The sequence below is a fragment of the Mastigoproctus giganteus genome, chromosome 2 (genome assembly GCF_048544385.1).
Source record: "Mastigoproctus giganteus isolate SK-2022 chromosome 2, ASM4854438v1, whole genome shotgun sequence".
Classification (NCBI taxonomy): Eukaryota; Metazoa; Arthropoda; class Arachnida; order Uropygi; family Thelyphonidae; genus Mastigoproctus; species Mastigoproctus giganteus.
In genome coordinates, this window is record NC_143576.1 from 103219386 (window position 1) to 103242005 (window position 22620).

Below are 22620 nucleotides of genomic sequence, written 5' to 3' on the forward strand. Positions count from 1 at the left end.
TCAGGTGAGTAATATGAGCAAGAGGAAGAATTCCATTAGCATTGAATTTGCTCAAACCATTCAAGGCCTTCTAGACCTCATAGATCATCTCGCAGGTGCCTAGTCTCCAAAAGTTGCAATTTGCAGAACTTAAGCCTTTCTTGTTAACACTAACCCTTTGTTTCACTCATCAATCTCGTTGCCCTTCTCTATACTCGTTCCATCAGCTCTACATCTTTCTTAAAATGAGGTCTCCAGACCTGTATACAGTACTCAAGGTGTTGCCTGACCATTGGCTTATATAATGGGACAATCATGCCCTTATCCCGGCTAGCAAAACTCCTGTATATCATTGACAAGACACCATGAGCTACCCTTGCAGCCTTTTTGCACTGCTCAAAATTGTAATATATGACATCATATAGCATATGATGTAATATTGTAATATATGAATAATATAGTCAAGTTGTAATATACAACGTAATATAGTCAAGTTGTAATATATGACATAATATAGTCTGTTATATGATAACCTATTATAATGTTACATCATATAATATTCTCTAAACGAATCGAATTTCAACACAGAGTAAGTCCAAGTCCATGTGCACATACACCAATGAGTCAAAACATTATGACCACCTACCTAATATGATGTTGGTCCTCCACATGCAGCCAAAACAGCTTGTACCCAGCGAGGCATGGATGCTACAAGATTTTTAAATGTGTCTTGTGCTATCTGGTACCAACATGTAATGGGCGCCTCCGTAGCGAGGTGGGCAGGAGCAGCAGTGTGTAGCACACGCTTCTTGATTAGACCAGGGTTCGAGCCCGTGACCACCAAACACGGAGGATGCAGAAATATCAGGGAATGACCACTGCATATCCCCGGAGCAATATGGCCTTAGTTGCTAATGCTCCTAAAAAAAACCAAATAACAAACAAACAAACAAACCAACATGTAACCAGCAGATCCTTTAACTCTTGTAAGGTCTATGGTTGAGACGCCACAGATCGGAGTTGCTGTTCCAACACAAACCACAGATGCTCGATGGGATTGATGTTTTGGGGAATTTTTATTGATCCCACCAGGACGTTGCCTGTGTTTGGACCCTTTCAAGAAGTTTGTCAGTTTTAGGTGTAATCATACTGTGGTCCATACTTGGATACAGTATTTCAAATGCAGTCTGCCATTGCCTTATTCAGAGGAAATCCTGACCTCCCTGTCTTTACAAGTGAATATTTGATGAATCATTGTTAGGATACCGTGGGTGCTATCCTCCTTGCTAACTGTCTAGTGAATGGAGAGCTTTGTGTCCATCCACATTGTAACTCCCAAATCCCAAATGCTCCAAAATATGTACCTCCACTTATCCTTATTTTTTGTAATAAGGATGGGCGGATTGATTGATAGAAAGATATTTTTTTTTTATTTAAACGTGAACAGTAGTAGATACATTTTCAACAAAAACTATTTACATTCTATGTACAAAAGCAAAAAAAGAAAAAAAGAAACTTTGGAGAAAAAAAAAACGTTTCAACATTTCAACTTCAGGAATTAAGAACACAGTTTCTTGGCATTGGATCAGTCTCATATTTCATGTGCTGAAGGTGATGGTCTCCCTTCACTGATGTGAAGAGGTGACCACCACTGTTCCTTTTGCTGTTAATATAATCCAGAGTTTCTGGTCTTTTACAATGGAATTTGAGTAGAAGTCTGCTCTGCAACTTGCTCTGTAGGCCCCACTTGATGTTGATGTGTCAACAGGAGGCATTTCGTCCCTGCTTCTTGTGTGTTTCAAGAGTTGTAAATGATGGCCTTGGTGGCTATGAATAAGAAGTTGCAAGTGGTGTGTGCTGTCTGCTCAGAGTGGAGCAGGTACCAGCAGTCCTCCGGAGTGGGGACGTGGTTGTAGGCAAGCTTTGCTGCATTTAAAGCATATTTGATCAGATCCTTATTCACAGGGCACACCAGATATTTGTGTTCCAGGATGCCTGGACTGGTGCAGAAGAGGTAGTAGCTTGAGGTGCGTAACCCAAAGATTTGTAGCTTGACCGGGGTAAGAAGGATGTTGTGCCGTAGTCTCCACTGGATGTATTCGTCCGATTTGGAACATTTATTTCTGTATGGAAGGTTCCACTGAAAGTTAGATGATGGCTTGTGGTGAGTGGAGAAGTGTACAGGGAGAGCTTGGCAGGTGGATGATGGGAAAATTGCTGTTGTATGGCGAGACATGATTAGTTGATCGACTTTTTTGGAGGGTGCAGGAGACAGAGGTACCGTGTCTTCTGGTGATGTGATAATGAAGGTTGGTGTAGGTGAGGATCTGATGACATTCCTAATCCCCTTAGCTGTAGTTATTTCTAGAGGAGCTTGTGCAATTGCTGATTTTAGACATCTGTGTTGATGGTTTTAATGGACAAGTCTTTTGATTCCTTCCATTCAAGGTTTGGTGTCAGGATGTTGCCTATGGTTCTTATTCCTGCCCAGTTCCACGTAGGAAAGAGATCATTCAGTTGCAGGGTCTGTTATCCTTTCATTGTAGAAGAGCAGTTCTGAAAGCATTGTGGGAAGTGAAGTTCCCTGAAGAGTGCGATGAAGGTTAAGCTGTTTCTAGCAGTGCAATGCATCTCTGTAGATGGGGGAGGAGGTAGTTTGAGTGGTGCTGGTGCTATGTCCATAATATTGTTGCTAGAATTAGCCCTGTAGTAGCTGTTGCTAATAGTTTATTGTTAGTGACAGAATATGAATGCTTTATTTGCAGTGTCTTTAGAAGAAAGATCATCCGGAAGGAAGTTATTTTGTCATCAAGAGAGACAAACCCCTGTTCCCTGTGAGTGAGCGTCTGGCAGAGTTTAGAGCAGGACATCCAGTTAGTTTTGTTCCATAGGAAGCTTCGGATAGATGCTCGGATTTAGTGGAGGAAGTCAATAGGTGGAGTGAGAACTTTGAAGGTGTGCCAGAGAACACTTGCTGCCATCTGGTTGACAACAAGCACTCTTCCTCTCAATGAAGATATAACGCACGCTCCTCTCCACTTCCCTAGTACTTCATTGAAGCGACTCAGCAATTTGAGCCAGTTCTTTTGGGAGAAAAGAGGTGCATTGCCGAGATATACTCCCAGATATTTCTGTCCCTCCCTGGACCATGTACATTGGATGGGGAAGTCAGTTCTGGTTTCCAGTTGCCAGACCAAAGGCCACTGGTCTTACAGTGGTTTAGTTTTGCACCTGATGCTCGAGCATAGAGATTGTGGCTTTTTTTTGATGTCTTCATATTCATTCTCATGGCATATAACAATTGTGACATCATCTGCGTGCATTGAGTGGGTTATTTTTAGGTGAGGCTCTGGTAGCAGCGTAAATTGTCAGGATTGTAGACTGGTTGCAGTTTTATTTAGGAATGGTTCTATGGCAAGTGTATAAAGTTGCCCAGAGAGTGGGCAGCCTTGTTTTATCCCTCTGAAGTACGGAAAGTTGCGGGTGAGCTGATTATTCAGTTTCAAACAGAATTTGGCTTCCTTGTATAGCACATGGATTGTTCGGATGATGTAGTGTCCATATCCGAAAGCTTTCAAGGTTTGAAAAAGGTATGTGTGTTCAGCGCTGTCAAAAGCCTTTTCCTGGTCAAGGCTAATTAGTGCTAGGAATTCTCGTTGGCTGTTTGCTGTTGAGATGAGATCACGGATCAGATGAAGATTGTAGTGAATCGATTTTCCAGGTACTGAGTATGTTTGTTGGTGATGATGATATCAGGAAGAGTGGATTTCAATCGATTGGTGATGGTTTTGGAAATAATTTTGCAGTCTGTATTCATTAAGGATATTGGGCTCAAGTTTTGGAGGATGATGCGATCCCTTTTCTTAGGAATCAGTCGAGCGACAGAGGTGGTGACTGAACCCAGTAGTCCACAGGATTTAGCTTCTTCAAGCATTCAAAAGAGTAGCACTCCGAGTTGATCCTAAAACGTTTGGAAGAATTAAGAAGTCGGTCCGTCCAGATGTGGGGATCTGTTTTTGGGAAAGGCTTTGCATGCTGTTAGTTTTGTAGGGTGATTGTTTCTCCATACCGCATTGGGTCATAGGGGTGATTTTTTTTTTTTTAAATGGATTTCATCGGTTGCCTTCTTAGAAGTTTCTTGGGAACTGTAGATTTCTCTATAAAATCTGGTTACTTCAGAAGATTTCCTCTGGGTCTTCAGTGATGTTTCTGTCTTGCAGCTGAATGGCAGTGATGGTGGTGGTGGTTTTGTGATGTCTGCATTCTAATGAGAAGTATTTGGTCAGAGTGTCAGCTAGATTTATATGGGTGTGTTTTGAACTCAGTAGGGTGCCTTTTGCAGAGTGTTCTAAGTGGGTTTGTATGGCCTGTAGAGTTGACTCATGGGCCTGACTATCATGTGGGAGATGCTTCAGTCTGTTTAAGTTGATAGAAGTGAGTATGCTTTTGTTGACTCTTCTGATGGCTGTAGATTTGCGAGAATGATTTCCATTAAAATTGTTTTTAATTGATTTTATTACTGTAATCATTTTGCAATTTTATATTCATTTTAATTCTGGAGACTGTCATACAGAAATGTTCTGCATATCATATTTAGGTAAATTTCTCTTATTCTTATAAGAATGTACAAGAATATGTAATCTTAACTGAAACTTAAGTAAGACAGTGAAAAATGTTTTAAGAGACACCTCACTAAAGTGAACACTTCCATTGTTGTGGACACTCAGGCTCCAGTCCTGGCCATACATATTTGAAATTAAATGTTAAGCGACCTCTCAAAAGCAGATGCTCTCTAGTATGGATGTGAACACTGATAGTCATACCAACAACTTTCATAGAACTAAGAAATACTGTTCAAAGTTTAGGCCTAAATGGATGTCAGATGAATTAATGAGACTCATGGCAGAGAAGAAAAATGCGTGGGATGCATAAAAATTATTAGGCAACACAGAAGCCTATGGTAGATATAAGCTAGTCTGTAACAAAGTCACAAAGGAGGTTAGACAGGTGAAGGCAGATTATGAGAAATCTTTGGCAAAGGATGCAAAGAAAAACATCAAAGAGTTCTTTACTTATGTAAACTCTAGAAGGAAAGGAATGGATCAGATTGGTCCACTTAACACTGATGGTTTGACTATTGATGATCATTCTCAGATAGCTGCCAAACTACATGAGTATTTTGCATCTACATTCACACATGAGGAGTTATTCAAGGAGAGGGCCAGATGTTTATCAAACTCTAACAGGGAGTTAACTGATTTTGTAATAATTGAGAGCAAAGTGGAGGAGAAATTGTTGAAGTTAAATATAAAAAAAGGAACTGGGGCAGATGGAATCTCTCCAGTTATATTGAAGGAGCAGGCAAAGGAAGTAAGCAAACCTTTAGCCATAATTATGAGAGCTTCCTTTGACTCGAGGGAGTTTCCCATGGACTGAAGGTGTGCAAATGTATCCCCAATTCACAAAGGGGGATCAAAAGGTGACACAAGTAACTATAGACCTGTTAATTTAACTTGTGTTCCTTGGAAAATAATGGAGTCATTGGTTAAAGAAGCATTGCAGGATCATCTAGACATCTGCAGTAATAGTTAAGACACTGCATGGATTTGTTAAAGGGAGGTCTTGTCTAACCAATTTGATTGGATAATATGATGTGGTCACAAAGGAACTGGATGCAAAAAAATAATTTTGATATATACTTGGATTTGTTCGATTACCAAAATGCTTATATCATTTTATATTATTTTTAATATAAATATAAGGAAAACGTATGAAGCAGGAAAACATCATTATAATAATACACTGTGTATTTTTTATCGCAAACTTTTTATGTGGGAAAACTTTGTAGATGGGAAAATAATACATTACAATGTATAGAGTTGAAATTGGGATTTAAAAAACCAAACCTAGTACAGGGGAAAACTTCTTATGTGGAGAATTTCTTATTCGGGTTCTATTGTATATTATATTTCTTCCATGAACCATTTTCCCAATTTCCACACATCACAACCTGCCCAATAAAATCCCTCCCTATTTATTTCCCCTCATTACTCCTTGCCTTTGTTTAAATATTACATTTATTTGTTAGTGCCTCAAGCTAAGTATCTGTCTTTCCTTCCTTACCTTTCTCACTGGAAACACTTCAAAGCTTTCAACTGCCATTCTTTATGATTCGTTCCAGTTAAGGGCACTCCTTTCTCTGGGAAACATAGAACTAAAATTATATCTATTACTCATTAATCTGCTTATTTTCCACTATCTAAAGTCTATTCTTATCCTAGAATTTGTCCTAATCATTCTGCCTTTTTCATTTCAAAATCTTGTTTCCAAAATTTCCCATGTAAATCTAAGCAGACACCATCACAATTTTTGTGTTAACCCCCAAAACAGTTTTGCTAACCACCAGTTGGGAACCTCTGCCATAGAGGATGTCTTTATATGTGTGCTAGGTGCAGAGAATGTGAAATTAGGTGCCAACTCAGCGTTCTCATGTGTGTCTGTGAGAGCTTGAAGAGTTGGGTGGACGCCCTCGAAGGAATTAAAATGGGTGGATCCATCAAGTTCTCAGCTGCCCACCTCAATGCCAGAGCACACTCTTATGCACCAGGCAACACAGCTGCAACCTTCAGGGCGGAATGCGCTGGTCCCACAGGAGATAGTTATTGTTGGCGACTCAATTGTCAGGGGAAACGGGGAATATATTGTGCAAAAAGGATAGGCGACATAGGACCACGGTATGTCTGCAGGGGCAAAAGTTGCTGACGTTGTAGAGCAGATATCTTTTAAGGGCACAAAAGGTGATATTGTTGTACACATTTGCGCTAATGACATTAAGTGTAGGAGATCTGCGGATTTACTGAGCAGGTCAATGCTAAAAAAAAATTGCGAGTTAGGGTTAAATTTGAAAGTGTCTTCAATCCTGCCCAGACACGACAGGAGGGAGTATATGATGAGAGCCTTGTCAATCAATTCGGCCCTGGAGAGATTGTGCAGGGCTCGTGGGGTAGAATTTTTCTCGGCGTGGTCAGTGCTTGATAACAAGAGAGATTGCTTCTACAGGAATGGGATACACTTAAATAGAAGGGGTGCAAGAATATTTGCTGGTACTATCGAGGCAATGTTAGGTGGGTTGGAAAACTTCTAGCTTGGGGGGGGATTCACAGACTAATAGATTAACAGTAACCGCAGGCAGAGGTGAAAATGATTCTTGCACTGCTTCTATTGGAATAAGCAGCAGCCTGGAAAGCCAGTTGCTGTAGATTTCAGGAACTGCTGGGGGTCATGAAACAAGTAAATACATGGGCTATGTTAGAGTAACTAACACTGAGAACAGATGCATGTATACTTGCATGTACACCAATGCTAGGAGTATAGTATATAAATTTGATGAATTTGAAGGGCTGGTTAAGACATGCAAGGCAAATATTGTTGTGATATAAGACGTGGTGCCACTCAGATATAAGGGATGCAGAATTGGAATTTGGAGGAAACCCCTGGTGCCACCAGACAATTAACACACTTTAAGTACAATGTGTATAGAAAGGGAGGAGAGGTTATGCTGTTAGTTAAGAAATACATAAAATCTAAAGGCAGTGCATCCAGTTGACATGGGTGGACAGTGTAATGTTGAGTCAGTTTGGTGTGACATAAGCACTGGGAAAACAAAAATGATGGTAGCAGTTTGTTATAGGCCTAATTACTCTGATGAGTATAATGAAAAATTATACAGCGAAATAGAGCGGGCCACAAATCGGAGTGTCTTATAATGTGGGATTTTAACTTCCCAAATATAGACTGTAGCTTGTGGGTTGGTCACTTGCACACTAACAAGGCTTTTGTGGATTTATTGATGATTGTTTTCTACAGCAGTGTTAGAGGCAACCAGACGGAGCAATACTCTTGGTCTGATTATCAGCAGTGATTATTCATGTTTTAAGAATCTGCAGATAAAGGAACCACTAGGTGGCAGTGATCACAGTGTACTGATGTGAGATTTACTTAAAAATGTAACTACCATTAGGGGTAAAGGTGTCACAAAGAGTTTTGGTTTCATAAAGGCGACTACATGGTCTCAAATTTTTTAGGTTCTGTACAGTGGGACCAACTGATGGTGTTACCAACAGCAAATTCTAAATGGGAAGCATTCAAGGAAGTAATTTTGGAAGCTACTAGGCTTTGTTTTCCAATTAAGAAATACTGCTTTAGGTTCAGGCCCAAATGAATATCAGATAAACTAATGAGACTCGTGGCAGAGAAGAAAAATGCATGGGATGCATATAATTATCTGGTGATAAAGAAGCCTATGGTAGATATAAACTAGTCTGTAATCAAGTCACAAAGGAGGTTAGGCAAGCAAAGGCAGATTATGAAAAATCTTCAGCAAATGATGCAAAGAAAAACAGCAAAGACTTTACTTGTATAAACTCTAAAACGAAGGGGATGAATCAGATTGGTCCACTTGATATCAATGGTTTGACTGTAGATGATCATTCTCAGATAGCTGCTGAACTAAATGAGTATTTTGTATATACATTCACACATGAGGAGTTATTCAAGGAGGAGAAGGCCAGATGTTTATCAAACTCTAACAGGAGTTAAAAGATTTTGTAATAACTAAGAGCAAAGTGGAGGAGAAATTGTTGAATTTAAACATAAGAAAGGCACCTGGAGTTGATGGGATCTATCCAGTTATATTAAAGGAGGCAGCAAAGGAAGTAAGCAACCCCTTAGCTATAATTATGAGAGCATTCTTGGACTCTGGGGAAGTCTTCATAGACTGGAGATTTGCAAATGTATATCCAGTTCACAATGGGGGATCAAAGGGTGACACGAGTAATTACAGACCTGTTAGTTTGACTTCCGTTCCAGGGAAAATAACGGAGTCACTGCTTAAAGAAGCCTTGCAGGATCATCTAGACTAGACAGCAGTAATAATTCAGACACACATGGGTTTGCCAAGGGGAAGTCTTGTCTGACAAATTTGATTGGAGACTATGCTGTGCTAACAAAGGAACTGGATGCAAACAATTACAGTTGATTCCGGTTATTTGGGACACATCGGGACTAGTGCATTTTGGCCCGATTAAGCGGCTGCCCCAATTATCCGAAGTTTCACGTAAATAGTTAAAAATACAATGTACCCCCCCCCCCTTACAATTGGTTCACTGTTCAATCAAATCACGTTACGATGGCATCACCATTGTAAAGTACCGTTCACTATATGATGTGTAATAAGCGCCGGTCATTGTGATCACGTTTGTGAATTGAATTTTAATTCTATTAAACAGCGATTCTAATTAGCGAAAATAGGAGGAATATTATCCATAGGCTATAAAAGTAAAGATACGTTAAGTACAAATTTACCCTTTATTACCTTACCAATTAAAAAATTAAATGATACGTGAAATTCGGAAGAATATACGTGATAATCGGAATAATTAATACATACTGTAATATATACATACTAACTAAACTAGATGACATTTCTGTTCAATGTCATTTGTGGGTGGGGGTTAATATTTAAAACAGTAAAAAGATAAGCAATCAATAACAAAGAACACCGTGCGCGTGTGCGCGCGCACACACACACACACACACACACACACACACACACACACACACACACAAATTGCAAGTAACACGATACGCGCAAGTGAGAACGGAGTAACAAATTACGAAGCTTTAAAAATAGGAATGAAGAGAAGAAAAATGAAGAGAAGAGCCTGAAAATTATTTTTTTTATATGATTGAAGATTCCATAGAAGTGTAAACACATTTCACCATAATAACCCACAGAATTCCAGCTGTCGGTATTATCGCAAATTCAATAAGATCGAGTTTACTATCAGTTTATGATAGATTTCACTAGCACAAAAGCCCAATAAACAGGTGACTGCTAATTGTTTTTATTGTTTTATGGTTGTGACCTCCAGAAATTCGACCGAACTACGTGGTACGGTTGGGGACAATCGTAGGGTAATCTTCAGTGCTGCAGTCTTCTGCCCGATTAAACGGCATTTTGTCTCAATTAAGCGAAGTAAATCCTGGCTATTTTCTCGATTGGGTTCTGTTTTTTAAGATTTGTCCCAAATAAACGGCTGCCCCGATTAACCGGTGGCCCAAATAACCGGAATCCACTGTATTTTGATATCATATACTTGGATTTCAGGAAAGCTTTTGATACTGCTGCATGTGGAAGATTACTGTACAAATTGGAGGCAGTGTGGGATTAAGGGCAAGTTGCTACAATGATAAAATAATGGTTGAGTGGGAGAAGACAGAGTGGTGATTAATGAGTAATGCTCTACGTGGACTAATGTTATTAGTGGTGTCCTTCAGGTGTCAGTGTTGGGCCCATTGTTGTTTTTTATATTTATCAATGATACTGATGAAGTATCAAGCTTAATGTCAAAGTTTTCAGATGATACAAAGGTTGGCAGGGTTGTTAAGAACAATAATGACAGTATGCTGCTGCAAGAGGATCTGGAAAAGTTGGGTACATGGGCTGAGATGTGGCAACTGAAGTTTAACATTGACAATAATCCCAGAGAAATGTGCCAACTATGTGGTGTTACATTCAGGGTAGTAGTGAATGAAAGAGACCTGGGAGTAATTGTGCAGTTAGATATGAAGTTTTCTGAGCAGTGTAGATTGGCTGCCATAGTGGGTTATGGGGTCTTGTCAGTGATATTCAGGAATTTTTTGAGCAGGGATAAGGAGGTGATTATATCCCCTTGTATAAGGCAATGGTGAGGCCACACCTTGAATACTGCACACTGGTCTGGAAGCTTCATTTTAGGACAGATGTAGAGTTGCTGGAACGAGTACAGAGAAGGGTAACAAGACTGTTGAAGGGAACAAAGGGGTGCTCATATGAAGAAAGGCTTAAGTTGTGCAAATTGCAGCTTCTGGAGACTAGGCACTTGCGAGGCAATCTTATTGGGGTGTATAAGGCCTTGAATGGATTTAGCAGGCTCAATGCTGATGGGATTCTTCCTCTTGCTCAGATTACAAACCTGAGGGGGCATAGATTGAAACTGAGGAAAGACAGTTGTAGAATAAATGTGTGGAAGTTTGCGTTTAGCCAGCGGGTAGTTGATTGCTGGAACAAACTCCCATCTGTTGTTGTTGTGGAAGTTTATAACTTAAATAAATTCAAGGCAGAACTAGACAAACATTTGGAATGAATGGATCAGTGAAAGGGAAAGTTTTTTTTTTTTTATATTATTATTTTTTTTTATATCGCTGATGCTGTATAATCTTGTTTTTGAAAGTTTTTGATACTGTTGCACATGGAAGACTGCTGTACAGATTGGAGCCATATGACATTAAGGGAAAGTTGCTATAATGGATAAAGGGATGGTTAAGTGGGAGACAACAGAGAGTGATAATCAATGGACACTGCTCTTCGAGGACTAATGTTATTAGTGGAGTTCCCAAGGGTTTGGGACATGTTGTTTTGTGTATTCATCAGTGATATTGATAAAGCTATATTAGGCTTAATGTCCAAGTTTTCAGATGATACAAAGGTTGGCAGGGTTGTTAATGACAGTAAAGACAGTATGACACTGCATCTGGATCTAGATAAGTTGGGCAAATGGGCTGAGAAGTGGTAAGTGAAGTTTAACATTTTCAAATGAAAAGTACTGCATGTGGGTAACAGTAACCCAAGAGAAACATACCAACTGTGTGGTACTACACTTAGGGTGGTAGAAAATGAAAAAGAATTGGGAGTAATTGTGCAGTAAGATATGAAGTTCACTGCGCCGTGCAGACAGGTTGCCACAGCAAGTCATGGAGTCTTGTCAATGCTATATTGGAATTTTGCCAGTAGGGACAAGGAGCTGATTATTCTGTTGTACAAGGAAATGGTCAGTGGAAATGGCCACACCTTGAATATTGAGTACAGGTCTGGAGGCCTCATTTTAGGAAGAATGTAGAGTTGCTAGAATGAATATATAGAATATATAGAATATTCTATATATTCTATATAGAATATATAGAATATTCTAGAAAGGCTTTAGTTCTGCAAATTGCAGTGCCTGGAGACTAGGCACATGCGAGGTGATCTGATTGAGGTGTATAAGGCTTTTAACGGGTTGAGCAAGCTCAATACTGATGCGATTCTTCCTCTTCCTCAGATTAAGAACCTGAGGGGCCATAGATTCAGATTGAGTAAAGACAGTTGTAGAATAGATGTGTGGAAATTTGCTTTTAGTCAGCAGGTAGTTGATTGCTGGAACAGACTTGCATCTCTTGTTGTAATAATGTAGTTATTAAAACAAGAGACTAAGTTTCACTGTCAGTGAAACTTAATTGGACACTTTGAAACTGGTCAGTTGTCTATCACCACTAAGCATATTGTGTGTATAGATTTTCAAAATGTTATAAAAGCAATTTGCATATCTGGCACTACCTTCTCTCTCTCTCTATTCTTTAAGAATCAGTTTTGTTTCCTCAGAGCATGTGGTTGTTACAATATTGTAGTAAATTTCAAGTGTACAGATTCTGGATGATCATGAAGTTCTGTGCAAAGATCCAGGCCAGGTAAGAATTTAAATTTGCATTCTCATACTGTACTACAGTATGTCTCAAAAACAGTTAACTCTGAAAGAAAAAGTAGAAGTGATAGAATATTCTAGAAAATAAAAGTGTGGAGTTTGTAAGTTTCCTGATCATTTCAAAATTGGAAAGACTTCAGCAGCAGAGCAGCAGTTATTAAAAATCAAGAAACTTTGTTAACATAGTGGTGGGAAAATGTAAATGGAAAGTATACCACACATTTTCTCATGGCAAAAGATGCTTTGATAGATAAATTGACTTTTGAGTGGTTAAGTTTGGTAAGCAGTCAAAACATTCCCATCTCTAGGCCTATGATTCACACCAAAGCTAGAGAAATTACTAAAGAAACTGGCACAATTGACTTTAGCATTAATACAGGCATATGATGCAAGAAAGCAAGCTTATACAGCATTAGCCAAAAAAAATATATATATCCCATTTCACACAACCATTCGCTCTAAAAGTTTGTCCAGTTCTTCCTTGAATTTATTTACGCAATCAACTACCTGCTCTCTAAAGGCAAATTTCCAAATATTTATTCTACAACTGTCCTTCCCTCAATTTGAATTTATTCCCCCCCCCCAAGGTTTGTAATCTGAGCAAGAGGAAGAATTGTATTAACATTGAGCCTGCTCAACAAGGCCTTATACATTCAATCAGAGGTGTATAAGGCCTTATACACCTCAATCCTGCCATTCAAGGCCTTATACACCTCAATCAGATCACCTCATATCTGCCTAGTCTCCAGATGTTGCAATTTGCAGAATTTAAGCCTTTCTTGGTAAGAGAATCCCTTTGTTCCCCCCTCACCAATCTTGTTACCTTTCACTGTACTCATTCTAGCAACTCTACATCCTTTCTAAAATGAGGCCTCCAGACCTGTGGCGTGGCCTAACCATTGCCTTATACAAAAGCATAATCACTTCCTCCTCCCTATTAGCAAAATTCCCATATATATCATTGACAAGGCCCATGACCACCTCTGGCAGCCTGTCTGCACTCCTCAGAGAACTTCATATCTGACTGCACAATTACCCCCAAGTCTTTTTCATTCTTTACTACCCTGAGTGTAGTACCTCACAGTTGATACATACTCTGGGGTTATTGCTACCCATATGCAGTACTTTGCATTTGTCAAACTTGAGTTGCCACCTGTCAGCCCATCTGCCTAACTTTTCTAGATCCTGTTGCATTAGTGTACTGTCATTGTTGTCATTAACACCCCTTATAGCTTTCGTATTATCTGCAAACCTTGGGCATTAAGCCTGATTACCTTCATCAATATCATTGATAAATATAGAAAACAATGGACCCAACACCAAACCCTGGTCGGTTCCACTCATAACATTAGTAAACAAATAGCAGTGTCCATTGATTATTACTCTGTTTTCTCCAACTCAACCATCCCTTTATCTATAGCAGCAACTTGTCCTTAATGCCATACTGCTCCAATTTGTACAGTAGTCTTCCCTCTGCAACAGTATCAAAAGTTTTCCTGATATCCAAGTACTATGATATCAAAATTATTTTTTGCATCCAGTTTCTTTGAGATGACATCAAAGTATCCAATCAGATTTGTCAGACAAGGCTTTCCCTTAAAGCCATGCTGTGTCTGATCTGTAACTGGAGTCTTGTCTAGGTGATCCTGTATTGCTCTTTAACCAGTGACTCCATTGTTTTCCGTGGAACAGAAGTTAAACTGACAGGCCTGTAATTACTCGTGTCACCATCTGATCCCTATTTGTGAATTAGGGATACATTTGCACATCTTATGGCATTTAAAGTACAGTAGATTCTCGATTTTCCGGGATAGATGGTAAAAAAAAATACCCGGATAATCGATTTCCCAGTTAATCCAAAAATACAGTAAATCCAAAACATATGTAAGAGATACATTCCAGGAATTCTTACATAGTTGAGTTTTGCATAACTCCGGAATGACAAATAAAATATTGCTACTATATCCCTGATATGTCAAATTTTTAAAAACCACATAATATCCTCAGAAAAAAAATATTTATATATTTTTAATTAGTTCAATTAAAAAATTTATCTGGGGACAGCAGTGAAGTAAGCAGAGTGGCACATAAGAAAAGAAAACATAAAAGGAAGAAAAAATGCATGTTATATTAAATATTCAATTAAAAAATTTAACTGGGGACAGCGGTGAAGTAAATCAGTACTGTAAAAACTGATATGTATTTGCAGCCCTGGTTATTAAAGTTGACTTCATTGGTGCTGATTGCTTCACCGCTTCTCATATTCTGTCTTTCTCCTTTATTGTGTTCACCGTTGCCACTGACAAATCTGAATTCCACTTGATACTTGTTAATGTTTGGCCATTTTCACAATCCTCATTATTATTTTAATTTTCTTATTATTTCTGATCCAAATCGATTGCTTTCCTTTTCTTTCCTATTTTTTACTATATTTATTTTAAATCTAATAGTTTCCCTTTATTTTTTATAATGTTGCTTATGGTTTGGTCACCAACATTGTAATGGTTCTTTAGATTTTTAATGGATGCACCATTTTCAAACTTTTGAATAATTTCAAGTTTTTGTTTAATGGAAAGCAACTCTTGCGTTTACCCATCATTTTCACGATTTCTAAACAAAAAAAAAAAAAAAAAAAAGTTACTATAAAAAAAATATTCCCACATTCCTGACATAAAAAACGAAACAAAATTTGTCCTTTTGCGGTGCAACAGAACACAACAATTGATGCTGACGCACTAAAACAAACTAAACATTTGGTGTCTCTCTCTTTTCTTTTTTTTTTTTTTTTTTTGGAGGGTCGGGTGTGAAGACAGCGGGGGTTGCAAGATAATAGGCACACAAAATCTTCCATGGACGACAAGTAATGCTGCTTCTTTTCCCTTGTTTACGACTTTGCCACAAACTATCTGTTTATACCTATTGTAGTTATTACTTGAATTTTATGATTTCTGGTTGTGTGTTTTTTTTTTTTTTTTTAATTTGTAATCTTAAAGTGTTACTAAAAGTTGATGTTTTATAATAAATAACACAAATAAAAGTTTATTTATTAAAAATTAATTATATATTATTTATTAAAGGTTAATTGAAACAAAATGTGTAATGATAAGCAATAAAAAAAGTCTGTTAAGTAACCAGTTAGTGAATTTCAGTTTCCCAAATTATTGAAACTAACTACATGTACACTGACCTTAGCAAAGTGGACACTTTTTTTCTGCTCCAGTGGTGTACACTATAAGAGGTTTCACGATAAATTTCTTTTCTGTTTAAATTTATTCACTGTATCAGTAAATAAAGTGATTGAATTTGAAATCCTGATTAGGTAAACTAATCAGATGTTGACAATAATAAGGCTAGGAAATGTGGTGTCACCCCAAAATATAGGGGACAGTGCGTTTCACTATGGTATATATAAAGCATTTAAGAAGGATAGAATGAGGGGGGGTCCTGCTTCTTATCAGAAGCACCCTGAGTGTGACAAAAGCTTTTCCCATATGATATGGGGGAAGAACTTACTCATGGCAGCATAGAACCTGTGGAGGTAGCTGGATGCAATGATAAAATGGGAGAGGGGTAGTGCAGCAAAATGCAATGTCTTTAACTTGGGGAATAGCAAACCCAAAATAATTTATACACTGGATGGGGTTGAATTAATAACATTAGAGGAGGAAAGGGATTTGGGAATTACAATACAGGTGGACATGAAGTTCTTGCAGTGTACAGAGGCTGCAAAGAAGGCCTGTGGTGTCCTATTGATGATTTATCAAACATTTACTTGTAGAGCTAGATTGTAGCTAGGTGCAGAGAAGCACAAGGTTAGCCGAGAACACAAAAAAAGGGTATTCCTACTATGCAAGCCTTCAGATTGTAGCACTTTGAAATGAAGCGCATGTGAGAAGCATTGAAGGCTTTAAATGGATTGAGTAAAACTAAATTATGATGCCATCCTTATTCCTTTTTGGACAGCACACATAAATTGGAAATAAACTTAAATTGAAAAAGGATGACTGCATCATCGAGTGACAAATGTGCAAAAAAATTTGCTTCCAACCAATAAGTAATAGGTTGGAACGAATTATCACCTGGGGAGGGGGCGAACATGCACTTTTGGGTTAAATCTGTTTTTGAACTCTGGAAATCTATCTTTTGTATGTATATATATATATGTTTTAAAGGAAGCAACAGTTTAAGATATTAATATCAGAAATAAAAAAAAAAAAAAAAAAAAAGGATTATGGACCTGGGACACTGCTATATGCAGAAAGTACCCAACGACCATAATTTCTACATAAGTTAGTAGTCGTGAAGGGCAATATGCTAACGTTATGTTACTAGTAATGCTAGTTATGGAGAACAAAGGGCGAACGGAACTGTGATCACTATCACAGTTAACAAAGAAGGGAGATAAGATAAAGGAGAAGTAATGAGGAATAATCAGAATTAATAAGAATAACTTAGTGCTGTTCGTCCTGTGATTTCAGCTTCTTTTTTGAGGGCCAGCCGCTAAAATCAAAGGAGGAAACAAACATTTACTGTATAGCTTCTGTTTCTGACATGAAATACATGCACCATGTGGTACATGTGAAAAGTAGGTAAGGATTGCTTAAATCAGTTAAAATAATTTATTTAAATTTAATATTAATTTTTATGGTGCGGTGTGTATATATCATGGCTGACCCTATTTATATATATATTTATTTATTTATTATTTTTTAATAGAAACCTGTGAGGATGACCTTGTTCTAGAAGTTATTATTCTGATTGGTACAGTAGCAGTTGATGAAGCATGTGCAACACTGTTAGCAGAATCAGGAATAGTAAAATCTGTCATAGACCTTCTTAATGGTAAGATATACATTTTTTTTTTTTTTTTGGGTTGAAGTTGTCAGAAATTTCCAGTAGTTATTTTTAATTGATTGTAAGTGATGATGTTTCTTATTTGTTTCTAATGTAATATGTGTTTTGGTTATTCCAAAACCTAAATATTGTTAACTCTGTAACCTTTTCACTGAACAAATGTCTGAGCAGTCTGTTAGCTGTTTTTTATTCTTAATGTATTCAAGGCTGTTGCAACCATTATTTGGTTTGGCCTTGCGATCATAATGTCCACATCTGTTACTGCAAAAAGTATTGGAAAAGCATGTAAAAGAAATGTTTGAAATGAGACCATCATACAAATAGTTGTCATATCCTGTCAAATACTCACTTCATTTTGCAGTTTCTATTTATAATATATCCTGTGAAAGCTGCTATGTACATAGTATAAAATATGTGAAAATTTGAAGACATCTCTGCCACTTGAATAAACTTTAATTTTTGATTACTCACAAAGCCAATTCTCATTGTAAAACTGTAAATAAATATTGTCAAAAGATGTATTATTTAGCAGAGCCAAGTAAGCACATTATGTATATGAAACTAATATGATGTAAGAATACAGTCTCAGGTCTGAATGCAGTCTTCACTACTGTTGTTTTCATGTCTGCAATTGGATGTGTAATTGAAATAAAGGGAAATTCTTTCAAATTACAAATAGGGAAAGAAACAACTGATTAAAATCGTAGTTAATAATCCAGTGTTACTGCTGTTTCTTATGAATAAGTGTCCCCGAGCCAGTTGTTTTCTCTGTACATATTTGGAGGATTGAGGTATGAACTTAGCTACTTTGTGTTCATCCATGAGTGTAATAAGTGGCTTATTTTGAAGTTGGAATGTTGTTGTTGTTATTTGGTTTTTAGGAGCGTTAGCAACTAAGGCCATATTGCTCCGGGGATATGCGGTGGTTATTCCCTGACCTTTCTGCATCCTCTGTATTTGGTGGTCACAGGCTCAAACCCCAGTGTAATCGAGAAGCATGGGCTACACACTGCTGCTCCTGCCCACCTGGTTACAGAGGCGCTAGTTGGAATGTACTGATGTACATTTTTCTTACATTAAGTGTTTATAGAGTTATTTACAAATAGTTAATGACCTCATATAATATAGGCTTTTATATCATATAACCAAATGTATAGAGGAGCCCTTCATTCGTGTGTGTCAGATCAGACATACTAGTATAAATTTCATGGATCTGTCTAGTACAGCAGTATTACCTAAGTTAGTGGTGTGGACCATGGAAAGAACTTTTACAGACTTTCAACATAGGGTGGTGGGGAGAGTCAGATGCCACATTGATCAATAAATTTTCTATATATGTAACTCACCTGAACCTCCCAAAATCCACTATTTTGGATGTTATTTAAAGATGGAAGACAAGTGACATCACAGCAAAATGAATATCTGGATAGCCTCAAACTCATCATGCATTTGTGCATCTCATCTGAAGAAAACATCATGGAACAGATCCATGAGACAGGCCCAAGAATATTTTAAAAAAATCATTGTCAACCATCCATAAGGAGTTGCATAGTCTTGAGTTCAGCAGTAAGGTAGCTGCATAAGCCTAATATCACAGTCACAGTGCAAAACAGTGTTTGGAGTGGCGTAATTTCCAAGATTCATGGACTAACTGTAGCAGAAGGTGCAACTGAGTGACAAATTGTCTACACAGTTTTCTCCTGACAGATGTGATTAGGCATGAAGATTTTCAGGAATGTGTTTCCTGCTGGAGTGTATTGTCTCTGCCATGAAAATGGAGGCATTCTGATAGCATATGGCTGTTTCATCCGGTTTGGACTTAGTCCATTGGCCTTAGCACCAAAACCATGGCATCCATGAACTACTAGATGGGGAAGGTGTTCATAATCCCACCATTTAAGGCAGTTGTAAGCCCACATTGGAATACTGTCTGAATATGAAAACCAAGCTAAAAAACTATATAGAGCTTCTTGAAAGGTTTTGAAGATAAGCAACCTGCTTAGCAAGATCTGCAGTAGCCCATATAGGAAAGACTTCGAAATATGTCCTACAGCATTTGGAAACCAGGTAGCTTAGAGACCTGATTGAAGTCTATATGGCTCTGAGAGGAGATAGTAAAATGAATGACAGCAAAATTTCACGGCTATAAATAATTTCAAGACCAGGGGCCATAAATTCAAATTATGGGGAAGAGGTTTAGACTGAATTGTAGAAGTTTTCATATAGCCAGCAAGTTGTTAATTACTTTAATAAGTTACTTTAATCAGTGGTTGAGGCTGATAACGTGGGGAAATTCAAAGCTCAACTTGACAGTTCTACATGAGGGTAGAAAATGTATATTCTTTTTTATATTTTATTTAACTTTTTTATTTATTATTTTTGGCTGTGGCTACCTTATGCTATGCGGCTAATGCTAATTAGCCACATAGCATAAGGTTCATTCTGCTATTAATGCTCAACATACATTCTGAAAAAACAGTACATAGAAATGCACACTATAGCATGCACATTTTCAAAAACAATCAGGGGTTAAGTTCCATAAAACTATAAATTCTCAATGCTTACTCCCCCCCCATACCACATTTTCAAACTTATTTTATCAGTATGTATTATGCTATAATTGCTTAGTAGCATATTAAAACTCAAAGGTTATTAAATAAAAATTTAGTGAAATAAATTTCAAAACATACATGAGCAATAATGTTTTAATTTCTGGAGACTGTCATACAGAAATGTTCTACGTATCATATTGAGGTAAAATTTCTCTTATTCTTATACAAATATACAAGAATATGTAATCTTAACTGAAACTTCAGTAATACAGTGAAAATTTTTTAAGAGACACTTCACTAAAGCGAACACTTCCATTGTTGTGGACAGTCAGGCTCCAGTCCTGGCCATAAGTATTTGAAATTAAATGTTAAGTGACCTCTCTAGAGCAGATGCTCTCTAGTATGGATGTGAACACTTTGATAGTCATACCAACTAAGAAATACTGTCATGGATGTCAGATGAATTAATGAGACTCGTGGGAGAGAAGAAAAATGCATGGGATGCATATAAATTATTAGGCAACACAGAAGCCTATGGTAGATATAAGCTAGTCTGTAACCAAGTCACAAAGGAGGTTAGACAGGTGAAGGCAGATTACGAGACATCTTTGGCAAAGGTTTCTACTCTGTGATTACTCAGCAGATCATCCAGTTTTATTTTGAACTTGAAGCTTCTTTCAAAGTCTGGATCCATGCTGAATACTGTTTTCACCAAAACTTTAAAACCTCCATTTTTATTTCAACATTTAATGGTTTCTGTATTTTTTGCATTCACTGTTTAAAGTTTGTAGGCAAAAAAGATAGAAACTGTGAATTATTCTCGGTTATTTATTCTAAACAGCATGCAAATCAGATAGTTTCCAACTCTGGATTTATGATGGAGACTCCATATTTTTTGAGGTGCCTCCGTAGCCAGGTGGGAAGGAGCAGCAGTGCGTAGCACACGCTTCTTGATTAGACCGGGGTTCGAGCCCATCACCAGCAAATACGGAGGATGCGGAAAGGTCAGGGAATGACCACCGCATATTCACAGAGCAATATGGCCTTAGTTGCTAATGCTCCTAAAAACCAAATAACAAACAAATAATAAATAACCATATTTTTTGCTCATTTTGACCATTCTTTTGTCTCGCCATTGTAATATAATATAAAACACTTAGGTATGCTGCCCAAATTTTCCAACTGCTAATTGTTGCCAGCACCTGTATACGTAGTTCACATGCATGACCACCATACCGGACATTCTTTATTAATTTTTGTACTAACATTTTTTTGACTGAAGAAAGGCAACCTATGCCTGAAAGTTATCGATGCATGTTTATTTTAACTGTTTATTTTATCTGTCTTCAATTTTAATAAACCGTTCTAAGTTTTAAGAAGTGTAAAAATGGCTGAACAGTGTGTAAGAACTTTGAGCAAATGTAGAAGAAATGTTAATGAAACATTAGAGGAGAGATCTAATAGACTAAGGGACTGAAACAAGACTCTACATCTACGAAGATGGCAAGAAAACATTGAAGAAAGAGGAGCAAGATTGGAAATGAGAAGATGCCATAGGACTAATCGAATAGAAGTACCAGATGCGAATAATCAACAAGCTGTAATTAATGTGGAAGGGCATGACATAAGAAATATGTGTTACAACTGTGCATATTGCAATGCAAGATATTGGGGACATGAATTAAACACATAGAATAAATACATTTAATGCTGTCATGATGGAAAAGTTTCACTCGACCCACTGTCTGAGACACCTACTCTATTATGAGAGCTGGTTACAGGGAATACACATGAAGCAAATAACTACCACCTGGAAATGGTCCATACTGTTTTGGAATACGTGGCCAGATTTACCGTTAGGTCTGAGCGCTATATCCAAACGAGGCAAATAAGCCAGGATATGGACAACTTTATATTTTCAATTCTGCTGAAACAACAACAAAACGTCTTGAAAAACAATCAAACCAAGGGTGTATGGTTGAAGTAATGCAACAATTGGATGAGATGGTTAAAAGACAATATAAAGCACCTGCATCCAAAACGAAAGTTGCTGCAATATTTGTTGGAGAAGACGAGGAAACCACCTGCAAATGCATATATCCCACAGGTGACTGCTGTAGAATTATATCACCACTAAACAAGAAAGGTGAAGACTGAAGGATTACATTAAACTATTTATGCCATAATCAGAAAGATAGCATATGTTACGCTGGGTGCATCTAGTTGTAATATAATTGGTGACAAAGAGTTTCTCATTTTTTTCAAAAACTCAATTTTTCCCCATCTTTTTCTCTTTACAAAAAATAAATAAATAAACTTATGTTAAAATTGGAATTTTTTTAAATTTTGCTAATTTTTGCTTATTTCTGTTAATGAATTAAATGTTAGGCATACTGTGATAGCTATGTTGTAAAATAGAATTGCAGGATAATATAAGACGCCTCCGTAGCCAGGCGGGAAGAAGCAGCAGTGCGTAGCACATGCTTCTTGATTAGACCCGGGGTTCAAGCCCGTGACCACCAAATACGGAGGATGTGGAAAGGTCAGGGAATGACCACCGTATATTCCCGGAGCAATATGGCCTTAGTTGCTAATGCTCCTAAAAACCAAATAACAACAACAACAACAGCAGGATAATATTATGTGCTGTCATTTCATAGTCTCTTATTGCTGTT

At 37.6% G+C, this 22620-nt stretch overlaps 1 protein-coding gene across 1 annotated transcript in view; it reads left to right on the top strand.

Annotated features, from left to right (window-relative positions):
- Kap3 (kinesin associated protein 3) overlaps positions 1-22620 on the top strand; it is a 383344-nt gene that overhangs the window by 202507 nt on the left and 158217 nt on the right. Inside the window, exon 14 of the mRNA XM_090368616.1 lies at positions 17256-17381. Coding sequence (XP_090224742.1) covers positions 17256-17381 — 126 coding nt within the window. The remainder of the gene's footprint in view (positions 1-17255; positions 17382-22620) is intronic.